We start from the raw sequence: 13,861 nt of genomic DNA, 5'->3' as shown, positions 1-13,861 counted from the left end.
GTGCCAGGGACCCCCAGAAGAGAAGATTTATATATTTTGTAATCTTTTTTTTTTTATAGAAAATTGTCACTTTTTTTTCTTTTACATTTTTCAAACATTTAATACAAAATAGCAGATGTACAAGCTCACAGTGCGGTGCGAAGTGACGTGCTGCGAGCTTGTAGATCTGCTTTTTTTATTTTTGAAAAGCCAGCAAATAAATGGATAAAGTGGTTAAAATGAGTGTAACGCTATCTAAACTACTTTTGCTGGGGACCCCCTGGAACCCCCCCAAGGACCCCTGGGGGTCCCCGGACCCCACTTTGAGAACCAGTGGTCTAGTCTATCTAATACACATCCCTGGTGCCCCCACAAACATCATTATAATCTTGCTTTATAGTTACCATAACTACTTTATGAACATGTATTTGGAAACTGAAATCATTGACTATAATATAGCATAATGTACCCAATTTGTTGCCAATAATGCTGATCAGCCCCCAAAACATGCAGTTTTTAGTTGACAAGGAGTTTACACATATTTGTTTTTAAATATATATATATATATATATATATATATATATATATATATATATATATATATATATATATATATATATATATATATATATATATATATATATATATATATATATATATATATATATATATATATATATATATATCCGACTAGACAGTGATGTAATGCTTTCAAAAGTGCAGCGGAGCTTTTAGGTGGTGCAAGCATTGGCTCACCGAGGAGAGGAGTGTGTGTGTGTGTGTGTGTGTGTGTGTGTGTGTGTGTGTGTGATCACATTTTGATTTCTCCACATTAAAGGGGGAGGAGGACGCTCACCGTTATACTAGTGCAGTGCTAATATCATAACATCATTTTATATTGCACTTAGGCGTCCCTGCAAGGGATGAATGTCAACATAAACAGTGGAACAAATGTGGATGGATGTCTTTCTGCAAGGAAACACACCAGCCCAATAATACAGTGGCTGATAAATGAGGGCTAAAATATGCATATTTATCAAAAAATGGGCTCAAAGTTACCTAGTTGGCTTTTAAAACTGTTTTTTTTTTAACAAGATGGCTTGTAGCATGGAGGAGGAGGCTGCAGGCATGAATTCCCCGCAAAAACCACAACCTAAACGCCGCTGTGATATCGTTTATACCGCATCATTTGATTGGCAGCTGATGTCACTGTGCGTAAAAAATGTCATTTCTACGAACCGCCGGGGCTGCTGGGGCTATTTTAAAACTATGATGTAATGGTCCCCAAACTTTGAAAGTGAGCACGTCACCATGTCACCACACCGCTGCCGATGCGAGGCGAAGCGGGAGCGATTGGTTTGTTATTTCGGAGAGAGAGAGAGAGAGAGAGAGAGAAGGGAGGGGAGAGGAGGGATAGAGAGGAGGGAGGGAGGAGAGGTGTCCAGAAGCATTGGTTCTCAAAGTGGGGTCCGGGGACCCCCAGGGGTACTTGAGGGGGTTCCAGGGGGTCCCCAGCTAAATGATGGATAGTTAGGAACCAAATGGACCCTTATGGGTCTGTAACTCTGAGAGTGTACAAATGGAACCAAATGGACCCGTTCCATTTGTACACTCTCAGAGTTAAGTTGACATTTATTTTACAATATGAATTGGGGTCCAAGAGATAGAAATGCCATTAAATGGGGGTCCGTAGCCTAATGCATGTCAAACTGGGGGGGTCCTTAAAATTAAAATGGTTGAGAATCACTGTCCAGAAGGATACAGGATAGGTGGGCACTATAGGGACATCTGGGCACCGTGATGTAAAATTGGCTATTTTGTCCAAAATGTTGAAAAATAAGATATTTGAAAAAAAAAAAATGGTTTTGGACAGAATAGCTAATTTTACATCGAGGTGCCCAGATGTCCTCCTGTTACCGTCCAGAGCATAGAGTTATTATAATATATCGGGTGGCGGTCCAGAGAGCAGCGCGTAATGCAGCCGCAATGTGGAGAGTTCCCCCAAAAACCTGACACTTTCTGGATTGGCTACTGGATTTACGTTCGAACTCCGGCGTTTCCTCCCTTGAATTACACTGAAATAAGCCTACAATATACTCTGTAATACTATGGTTCTTGCCCCCCAAAAAACAACTGATTTACAAACTAACAATGCGTCGCGTTGTTAGTTTTTAAGTCAGTTTTTTTTTTCTTTCGGTTAAACGACAACCTCACGCGATGGAGTATGATGTTAATTACTCATTGCTTACAGCTGCTGCGTTCAGTGCGTTTGTTTCACAGCGGCGGCGGCGACGCGTGTTATGGCGATAATAATCGGTGACGTTGCCGTTTTCACAAACATACACGTGCGCTATGCATTAGGTTATATGGCGATATTCTGCATTCTAAGGACAGTACTACAGTCAAATAACGCACGACACACACAGTGACAGCTTGCTTGAGAGGATCATCATCATAGTCCAGTCGTTTACGCTGTAATGTTAGAGAAAAAACGGTTAAAAACCAGAAGAACACATGGTCGACGTAATCAGTGAGAACTCTTTTTTTTTCTCCATCCAGTTGCAACCTTGCCACGAGGTGCACATTATGTCCTTAGCAGCCTATATTTGACAAAGTATACTGCATTAGCAGCAGCAGCACCGCTGTTTGTACAGAGTTGTAGAGGCTATATCATCTACATCTGTTTTCTTTATGCTGCCGACAGGGGGCGTTGCACACACAAACTCACAGCCTGCCTGTTCCCAGTGAGTGCAGCTGGTCAGCTTTGAACTTAACTGAACTGAGCTTTCCTGTGTGTCACTTTATTAAGTGACTGGCAGAGCACAGACCATTACATAGAGGCTTACAACAGGTTTCTATCCTTCTCTTGCCTTTCCCTCCTCCAAACACAGGGAGTCACACTCACAGCACAGCACAACTGTGTGTGTGTGTGTGTGTGTGCGTGCGTGTTTTAAAGGTGTCCCACTAACTGGCTAGGCAGTTGCTAGGACATGCACTATGAATTGCATGAAGCCAATCCCTCAGTAGTTGCAGTTGAACTCGGCAGGGACAATGTGGGCTACCGTGAGCCGTAAAGTACTGTAGATATGTAGCCTACATTAAGGTGGCTGCCAACTTGGCCATGTTATTGTCAGATCCATCATGTCGTGTTCCCACTCCTCTCCACGTGTCTATGCCTGGCATATAGCATTCACTGTAACAGACCCTTTGAGAACCAACAATACCATCAAGCAAATGCAATAATTCCTAATCTTTTAAATCTAATTCATTCGGGCTCCCAACAATCCCAGGGCCTCTGACAAACAGCCCTATCCCATTGTTTTGATCCAGCACCGTGGTTGTTTTTGCTACAGCTGTTTTCCTCACTGTGTTGCTGTTGTTTGACCGCTACTATTTGTGTTTGTTTATTCATTTATGTCCTCCCTGAGTATAACTATAATAATTTCACTTAATTCAATTTCACTTAGTTCACTATTTGGCAAGTATGAGATAAAATATATGTAACAAGACAGAAGGCACAGCTAAACCACACACGCATGCAGGCACGTACACATGCATGTACGCACGCGCGCAGGCGCACACACACGCACGCACACACACGCACACACAACTGTCATGACATTAATTCATGAGTTTGGGGGCTTGGAGTATCTGGAGACTATCATGCTGATATTCTTCATTGAGAAAATCCGAATCCTCTCCAGTCTGAACTGAACTGAGTCGCCTGCTCTGCCTCTGTTAGTGCATGCTTGGCTCATTCTGATGCCCTCCCTCCATGTGTCAAAGCATCTGTTTTCGGGCCACACATTCATTCTGTTGTTAAATGTTTAGTAGCACTGATTACTGTGCAGGATTGTGCAGGGCAGTGCGGTTCTCAAACATTTTTACTTTCGACTCTGAGAGTGTACAAATGGACCCTTCCAGGTCCATTTGGTTCCCTCTGGACACTCTCAGAGTTAGAGACCTGTAAAGGGGCCATTTGGAATTTATATCTGAGAAGTAACTAGTAACTAAAGTTTTCAAATTATTGTAGTGGAGTAAAAGTACAATATTTGCCTCTATGAGATGTAGTGGAGTAAAAGTATTGGAAATTGGAAAAGTACAATTACCTCAAAATGTAACTTAAGTACAGTACTTAAGTAAATGTACTTAGTTACTTTCCACCACTGCCGGGGAGTGACATCATTGATGATGTCATTTATCTGTTTGAGGATAACACAGGATTAGTGATCTTGAGAATGACGTGTGCGCAGAGGGAGCAAACAGGTTGAGTAGTAAACATGGACACTGTCTGCAGTATGTTACACAAAGTGTCTGGCAGCAGACGGGCCCCAGGGTTCAGCCCACACCCCCACCATGTATCCTGGGGAAATTCCTTGGAGCAAGACTCTGGACCCTAACCTACTCCTCAAGTCACTCTGGACAAGAGTCCTTGACAGAAATTAGTCTCACTGTACGAGCCAATAATAAGAGTTGTTTTCCCTGGCTGTAGGGATGGTAATGTTTCTTGCAGCTATTCTTGGTTTGCACATCGGTATCGTGCACCAAAAATAGTGCAGCAGATCTGCAAGCTCACAACGCGTCACGCTGTGACGCGTTTGCAAGCTTGTAGTGAGCTTGTAAAGCTTGTAGATTGGGTATTTTGGGTATGGAGCACCATCAAACAACAAAGTATTTAGCCCAGCAGGTGAACCTGTAACGGGAAGTATTGTCTTGAGCAAGCATGGCTCCTCCCTTAAGTCATTCTGGATCAAAACAAAAGCAAACTACTTTGAGATCTTAAATGGAGGATTTTCTTCTCAAGTGCAAATCGGCATGTTCCCTGATTTGTCATTTGAGGAATTTTGTAAACTAAAGTATAATTGAAGTTGACTGAATACAAAGCGGCCCAGGCTGACTGGAGTTTGCACATGCACACACACGCACGCACAGACACACGCACACTGGTACGCAGGCACGCACGCACGCGCGCACAATCAGAACATCGCGTTCTGTGTCCAAACGTTATGCAAACTTTGTTGTGCCCTATTAGCCCCTGCATCCGGGTCATGTTGGACTGTCCCGCATCAAAGGGAGAGGAAAATAAATCACAAGAGGAACAGAGGCTCTCTTCCATGACCTGCTGGGGACAATTATGTGCACACATTGGCAGATATGAGCTTTGATAACGCAGCAGCGGTACAGTATGTTGGTACTATCATTTAGTGTTATGATGCTGAACTCGAATGCCTCTCGTTTCAGCATTTTAGTTGACGAAGGGTATTTTTTTAAATGCGTAATATGAACCTGAATCCTTCATCTTAGTAGGTTCTTAGCCCACTTAGACATGAGGCCGATTCTACAAATCCCTTCTCAATCAGTACTTCAAACACTTTCAGGAGTTTTCAAAAATGTTCAAAAATAGCCATGAGTTTGGCCATGTGGCACAGCCTATAGGTGAAATAATCATAAAATACCTGGAAAGTTTGGGGAACAGTTAAAAACATAAGTGACACAACCCTGACCCTTACTAACCATCTCAATTGCAACCTGGTCGCCACAGAACATGTTTCCTAACCCTCCAAATGTTTCATGTCAAAATGTCCAGCTGCAGAGTAGACTATGGAAACTCAGTCCTAGATGTGCTCCCGGGGACCACGGTCACCATGCGAGGCGGTAACGATGCAAGTTGGGAATGCACGCCCCACCCGGTTACGCAACACCTGTTGTACCTGTTGTCACAGTACCCATTGTACCCGTCTGTGTTTCTTTTATGCCTATACAGTATACAGACATGCAAACTTCTAGCTTTTTAGCTACAATAGCCGTTTTGAATCCAAATAGGGCAATTGTGTGACACCTGACCCGAAAAGAAAAAAAAACATGTCACCTTTTTCACCTCGGGGCTGTTTGCATGCCTGACTATATCGTTGCTTTCGGGCAGAAACCTCTTTTTGTGTTATTTCGTAAATGAATGCTCTACGTGATCATACTACAGTGTCACACAAAAGCATCAAAAGGAGCAGATCTGCAAGCGCGACGCGTTTAGTGCTTGTAGATCTGCTACTTTTGCTACGAATGGCACGAAAAACCACTGGGCTAGCGAGCGCAACGGTTGCAGTTGCACTCATGGCCATTTTTCGCTGAACTAGAGTTTTCAAAACAGTTTTTTTTTGAAAAAAAATGGGTGACATCACGCTCGCGCTCTCTTTGTCCATCGGTGTGCCACTCGAACGGCGCCGAGTCGGCGGTGGCAGGCTTGGCACTGCTCCATGTGGCCACGCCATCGCTGAGCTTCTCGCTCAACGGGGGGGACCTCTCGGGGCTCTAGCCCGCTGTTGACGGCGCGCATGCCTTGAAACATCTAGATGGTTTTGCAGAACTTGTACAACGGCAACATTTCTCAATTGTCACTGATTTTTTTTGTTGTTTTTGAATTTGAATCCTGAACAGTTTTGGAAATATGAGGTTTCCACCCGAAAGAGACGATATTCTAACTATATTTTGGGCATGTCGTTAACAGGTCAGGGGTGTCCACATTATTTTTAAATATGAAAATACCTTCTCCCGTTTTTTTTTTGTACATTTTTCAAAAACGAAATAAATATAAAAAAAGAAAACGATTAGTGAAAATAGCCAATCTACAAGCTCACAACGCATTGTGAGCTTATTCGTCATACGACAAATTAAAAAAGGGCTTAAGTGGTTAACAAAGTGCATCATGATATCAATCAAACAGGTTTCCAGGTTGTCTGGGAAAACGTCGTTTAAATTACCGCCACCTTTGCCTCCAGCACGTTATGCCCTTCCTACTGTGTTGGTATGTTGTGATAAGTACGTTATAAAATGCCACAAAATCCCCATTTGAGTCATTAAATTTAATGAGGGTGTTTCAAGTGTTGGCACGGTTAAAGAGTAAGTTACAGAGTAAGTGGTAGCAATTTATGTTATCTGACATTCATAAAAGCAGATTGTTCCTTTATATGGCTGAGAGACAAGAAGATTTGGATTAGCTGCTTTATGGGGTTAGTGGCAGAACCTGCCCGGAGCCCAACGGTTGGAGGCAGTTTTTCGAATGAAACTTGTGATGTTCATTCAGCGCCCTATAATTTATAGCATTTTCATTGCTTAAGTAAATTGTTTGGTGGAATGAATCAAACATGACAGTTTGGTCCGAGGCCTACGGTTAAGTAGTTCTGGAGAGGTGCGAAGGCTCTATATTAAGCGCTTAACCCATTAAGACCTGATGAGGCCGATTCTACAAATGCCTTCTGAATCAGTATTTCTCACACTTACAAGATTTTTCAAAAATATTCAAAAATAGCAGTGTGAGCTTGTAGATCTGCTATTTTTTGAATAGCCAACGCCAAAAGACGCGTATACTTTGTTGTACAATGAATAGCGATCTACAAGCTCACGCAGTGCGTCGCGATGCGACACATTCTGAGCTTGTAATGACTATTGTCGATCATTTTTGAAAGATTTCACGTGTTTAGAATTTTCTTTTTTAATTGTTTGAAAATCTTTGAAATGTTTTGACAGCCTTCGGGTCTATAATGACACCACAGGGCCAACGTATATGGATGCCAGGTTGTTAAAGTGGTTAATCAATACATCATGTTTTCGATTGGTCGATGAGGTCCCTGTCTGAAAAAAGTATCAGTGGAATTTTACAGTATCTCTTTAGGCCGTTTGCATGTGCGTCACTTTAGCACGACAGTATACACACAGCACCTTTCCCTGACCCCCCCTTAAAGCCGGAACAGTTCAAACGTAAACGAAAAGTCTTCATTGTCCCCCCACACACACACACACACACTTTTATCAGGTACTCTATGCCATTTTTCTTTCTGTTTTTCTTCTCTTTTTTTTCCCTCCCTCCCTCCCCTGTATTTTCCTTGTGGGAAAGACAAATGGCAAGTGCAAGCAAGGTTGCCTTTGAACTTGACAGCTCTTTAGCCGTAGTGTGTGCATATGCAAATACCGGGGTGTTACATGCGTTTGTGTATGTATTAAGGCTGCACGGCGCGCAGCGGCGTTTCACTTTGTCTGCTAAATTATGTGTATAAGCGCACATGTGTGCACGTGAGTGTGTGTGCATGAGTTTGTGTGTGTGTGTGTGTGTGTGTGTCACTCTGCGTGCGTGCGTGCATGCGTGTTTGGCTGCTGTGCCCACCCAGCCGCAGTGCGCACACACACACACACACACACACACACACACAGTAAAAAAAACAACTCAGTCAAAGGAACCTGTGAAGGGTCCATTCGGAGTCCTTTTTTTTTTTTTTTTTTTTTTTTTACACCCTCGGAGCTAAATTATCACTGAGGATTTTCCTACTATGCAGGCCAGGGTCTGGAAAAGTGTACTGTGTTAGATTAATTGAGCATGGCAGAATTATGACAGCTGTTTACACTAGGAGCCCTACGAACATTTTAGCGCACCTTTTAGCCTTGAGTGCACTAGCTGACAGATGGGGAGGCTTTCCCCCCCCACCCCCCCTTCCACTAGTAGTGGAAAGCCTGAAAACGTCATCCCCACCAAAGGGACTGACCTTGATGCTGAACCCACCCCAGCCCCTCGCCTCTTTGAAGATTACGCCATTAGAATATCCAGCTAATGAGTGCATATTGGCGTTTGCATCCCATTAGGACGCGGTCACGTTAGCTCGAAAATCTGTGAGGAAAAACCCATTAACCCGTTGAGACCGGGGACGCATCCGTGTGTCATTTTTAGATTTCTTTTCAAAAATAGCAGATCTACAAGCTCATAGCGCGGCACCGATTGCCGCGCTATGAGCTTGTAGATCTGCTATTTTTTTGAAAATGTGTGCAAATCTTTGAATATATATGAGACATATAACATTTTTAACCCCCCCATCTCAAAACATTTTGTTCCAGGGACCCCCCAGAAGCAAAGATTTGAGTTCAAATGCATATTCAAAGATTTGCACACATTTTCACGACTTTTCAAAAAATTGCAGATATACAAGCTCATAGCGGGGCACTCGGTGCCACGCTATGCGCTTGTAAGATCTGCTCTTTTTGAATAGCCCAAAGAAATCTAAAAATGACACTTGGATACTTTCCCGGTCTCAATGGCTTAAGCCCCGATCCCTACTTCGTCGCATGACTGTGGTCGCGTGTTTTGCGGAAAAACAGACGACCTACAAGCTCCGAGCATGTCGCGGATGTGAGGCTCGGGGTCGTGTGACCCCGTCGTGTGCCCGAGCATACATTAGGCATTATAGCCAGACAACTGTAGCACACAATGGCATGAGCCTGGAATTAACTTGAGAGGCAGCGGTTGGATGGTCACCTTGATAATAATCTGCAATTATGATTTCAGACCATGCTTATATCCAGAGTGAGATGTGAAAGCTATTAAAGTGGGTGTTAAGTTTTGTTATGTTTTTGTGGAAAAAAAAAGAAAAACAAAGAATGAAAGGTTGTTTGTTCAATAACAGGGGTCGATCTCCCCGTCTCTCAAGCTCTTTAGTATTTACAGATAATATTGTGCGGATTCCGATTTAATCAGAAGAGAGAACTCCAAAAAGATCATTAATCAGCTTTGATTTCTAATAGTGTTCCACTTCCAAATTTGTATGCTCATTTTTATGTTTTTTTCGTTTCACTTCCAATTTCTCTTGTTTATCCTGTACCCTGTTATGAGTTCTCTCTCCTGATTGCATACAAACCGACCTACCTGATTGGTAATCCCGGCCTGAAAATGCATTTCTGTTTACTACAGAGCAGGTAGAGATGGGGAAGACCCCTGTTACTGAACAAACACTCTACAGGACACTATAGCAATGATCGCTACTGCGTCAGAATATAGAGCTATTTAACACTCATTTTAACAAAGAAAATAGAACTTACAGCTCCTTTAAACCATTGGTTCTCAAAGTGAGGTCCGGGGACCCCCAGGGGTCCTTGAGGGAGTTCCAGGGGGTCCCCAGCTAAATGGTACATGGTTAGGAACCAAATTGACCCTTATGGGTCTGTAACTCAGAGAGTGTACAAAATTTGTACACTCTCAGAGTTAAATTAACATTGATTTTACAATATAAATTGGGGTCCCAGAGATAGAAATGCCATTAAATGGGGGTCCGTAGCCTAATGCACATCAAACTGGGGGTCCTTGAAATTAAACTGGTTGAAAACCACTGCTAGGGACCTAAACATCTTCTCTTATGGGGGTCCTTGGCATATATCTTTTCAAATGGGGGTCCGCGGGATAATAAGTGTCAATTTGGGGGTCCTTGACGTGAAAATGTTTGAGAACCAATGCTTTAAACCAGCTTTATTAGACACATGATGCACAGAGATTGGGTTACAAACAGCTGAGGAGGGATGCTCCTTTTACACACCGTACAGCAAAACTTGGGTGTGTGTGTGTCTGGACTGATATAATGTTTGATGAATATATCGTCTCTGTCGGGTGGAAACCTCGTATGTCCAAAACTGTTACTTTTCAGGATTCAAATTCAAAAACAGCAAAACGTAGCAGATCTACAACTTTTGAGTGACGCTGTAGTGTGATCAAGTAGGTCGTTCATTTATGAAAAAACACGAAAAAGTTAAAATGCGGAGATAAGAGGTTTCTCTGCGTGCATGTGAGGAATGCATGCCTATGACAGAGGTGGATTCAAACCCTCTCCAGAATCATCATCTTATAGTACTGTATGAACACATGCTTAGATGTTCCTTGTAGGGCTTCTCCAGATCCCCTTTTTTTGGAGATCACTTTCACCTCATAACATGTCTGGGTACAGTCACAGTAGATTGGAATATATGCACATGCGGACACACGCACACTCACACACATACACCCACTTGTCCCCACCCCCCACAAGCTTTAAACAAACAAACAGTAAGCATTCAGAGATCCCTTAAAATACTTTATAAACTTCGTTACGTGGCCGGTCTCGCGCGGGCCAAAATATCTGATCTACAAGCTCACCATTGCGTCGCAGAGCGGCACGCCGTGAGCTTGTAGATCGGCTATTTTTTGGCACCACGCGACACCGGCGCGCAGCCGAGCATGAATCCGGCTTAAGAAGTGAAAACACATTACCATGCTGAAGCTGACATACGTGTTCCAAGTGCAACAGGAAAAAGGTGTTTTGGTGCCTCTAGAAAAACACAGTTTTTTTTGCAGAAAACTAACCTCCTCTCTCTGGGCTGCACCGCTGGCGAGGGGGGCATTTACATGGAACAGCTTTAAATGCACTCAATGTTCATGAAACTCCTCTTTGGAGGGACTTCTACGGGGTCTCCCTTAGCTAAACATGCACTTCCACCCAATTTCCAGGACAGCGTTCCCTTATGTTATCAGAGAATGTATCGTATTAGTAGATTTGCTCACTAATCGAGACCACATTGTGCGTCTGCATCTGATAAATGACCAAATAACCCTCGACGCATTTTTCCAAAAATGTTCCAGACTAATCCTTTAGTGTGTCCACACGGTATATATATATATATATATATATATATATATATATGCTGAATTGTATAACCAGCATTTTCAAATGTTGAACTGACATTCGCATTAACGATTGGCAAAAGGGGGGTGACTTCGAGGCGGACCTCCTGGGTGGTTGTTATTGAAAAAGGGGAGCTTGAAATTGTGGAGTGAATGTGTCGTTGGGTCGGGGCCAGTACACTGAGGCCCTCCGCCGAGACTAAACTTGAAATGTTAAATAACGTAGTATACAAATGAACGAGGGGTGAAATATTTAGTTGGCATGTTACTCTGACTCATGGCTCAGTGTGTTCTTGACTAAGATCCAGCCTGTTCTTCCAGCCCTTCTTCTTGAGGGGGATCTTAGAATAATGCTTTCTGTTTCTTGGTCCTCTCTCCTGTCATCATGTCTTTCTTCATGTACCTCTCGCACGCACACACACATAGACTGACCTCTCTCTCTCTCTCTCTCCCTCTCTTTCCCTCTCCACAGGTCTTTATGACAAATGTTTCTACGCCTCCAGCGATCGAGGATGGTTGCTCGGGATCCAGGCGGTCAGCGAACAGGGCAACCGTGACCCTCGTTTTTTCTTCTCCCTTAAAACGGACCGTGCACACAAAGTGACCTCCATCCACTCCAACGCCCGGTACGTGCCCAACCAGTGGGCGCACCTGGCCGTCACGTACGACGGCGTCTACATGAAACTTTTTGTCAACGGCGCCCAAGTGGGCGTCAGTCGGGAGCAGTCGGGTGACGTTTTCAGTCACCTGACGAAAAAGTGCAAAGTGTTAATGATCGGAGGGAACGCGCTGAATCACAATTACCGAGGCGCAGTGGAAAGGGTGGGTCTCTGGAGGCAGGCCCGAGCGCAGAGGCACATTATCCGGGACATGCACGGTCACGAGGACCCCCAGGATAGCCCGCAGCTCATCATCCGAGAAACCTTCGAACACCCGGCGCGAAAGTGGCTGACCGTGAAAGACGGGAGCTTTCCCCAGCCCGAGCAGGCAACGGGCAGCGGGCGGCCGGGCTTCGTGCACGGCGAGGGATTCCTGGACACCACCTTGGAGCCCCCGACGTGCGGCCAGACCGTCTGCGACAACGTGGAGGTCATCAAGAACTACAACGCCCTGTGGACCTTCCGCCAGCCCAAGGCGGTGCGCTATCGGGTCATCAACGTCTGGGACGACGCGCGGCGGAGGCCGACCGTGTCCGACCACCAGATCAGCCTCCAGCACCAGCAGCTCAACGACGCCTTCGGCCCGTACAACATCACGTGGGAGCTGAGCGTCCACAACGTGACCAACTCCTCCCTCCGCAACCGGCTGATCCTGGCCAACTGCGACATCAGCAAGGTGGGAGACGACGCCTGCGACCCCGAGTGCAACCACCCGCTCACGGGGTTCGACGCCGGCGACTGCATGTCCGGGCACCGGAGCCGCTGCCCCGAGTACAAGCAAGGGAACGGCGTGTGCGACCCCGAGTGCAACTGGGAGAACTTCTTCTACGACCTGGGCGACTGCTGCAACCCCAACGCCACGGACGTGACCAAGACGTGCTTCAACCGCTCGTCTCCTCACAAGTAAGATCGCGTTCACGTTACGTTTGCATGAAACCACAGCCCTGTGTACGTTTTTTGGTGATTAACCCATTGAGACCTGAAGCCGATTCTACATGTCTCCTAAATCTCAACTTTTCTGAAAAACGTATGTTTCTATATCAGTGGTGCTCAATCTTTTTCATGTCAAGGACCCCCAAAATTATATATATTTGGCCGCGGACCCCCATCAAAACATGTTGTTCCAGGGACCCCAAGAAGCAAAGATTTGAGTTAAAAATGTTCACTTTAAAAATATATATATTCAAAGATTTGCACACATTTTCAAGATTTTTCAAAAATAGCAGATCTACAAGCTCGTAGCGCGGCACTCGGTGCCGCGCTATGAGCTTGTAGATCTGCTATTTTTGAATAGCCCAAAGTGTAAAATAATGCTTTTTAGCTCAAATCTAAAAATGACACAGTTCCAGGTCTTATAATGGGTTAAGATGAGACATTTAGACCCTGATGTGTTCGTGTAGGAGCAGCACTAGTGGTTCTACACAAGTGGTAATCACATGAAACTCAAAGTGCAATATCTCCCGTGCCCAAGCAGGCATTCCAACGTCTTAGCCCCACTGTAAAGACCTGAGTTTGAATCTTTGAGTCGTACGTCTTTTGGATTGCGGCTTTAATTCTATAACTGATGCTTGTTTGATATTGTCGAATCCTGTTTTGGTCGATACCCTCCAAAACTGTAATCGTACCCCCACAATACAGCCTCACATGTCTGGAGTGAGTCTCACAACAACATATCTTCCCACGCCGGTGTCCCTGAAGAGAGTTTTAGATATCGTCTCAGTCGGGTGGAAACCTCATATGTCCAAAACTGTTACTTTTA

The 13,861-nt window shown here is 44.4% G+C and overlaps 1 protein-coding gene across 1 annotated transcript in view; it reads left to right on the top strand.

Annotated features, from left to right (window-relative positions):
• pappaa (pregnancy-associated plasma protein A, pappalysin 1a) overlaps positions 1-13,861 on the top strand; it is a 198,169-nt gene that overhangs the window by 791 nt on the left and 183,517 nt on the right. The window contains exon 2 of the mRNA XM_084047141.1: positions 11,916-13,005. Coding sequence (XP_083903267.1) covers positions 11,916-13,005 — 1,090 coding nt within the window. The remainder of the gene's footprint in view (positions 1-11,915; positions 13,006-13,861) is intronic.

Source organism: Gymnoscopelus microlampas (assembly GCF_963454915.1).
Source record: "Gymnoscopelus microlampas genome assembly, chromosome: 21".
In the NCBI taxonomy this organism is placed as follows: domain Eukaryota; kingdom Metazoa; phylum Chordata; class Actinopteri; order Myctophiformes; family Myctophidae; genus Gymnoscopelus; species Gymnoscopelus microlampas.
This window is presented reverse-complemented; position numbering and strand designations above follow the sequence as displayed.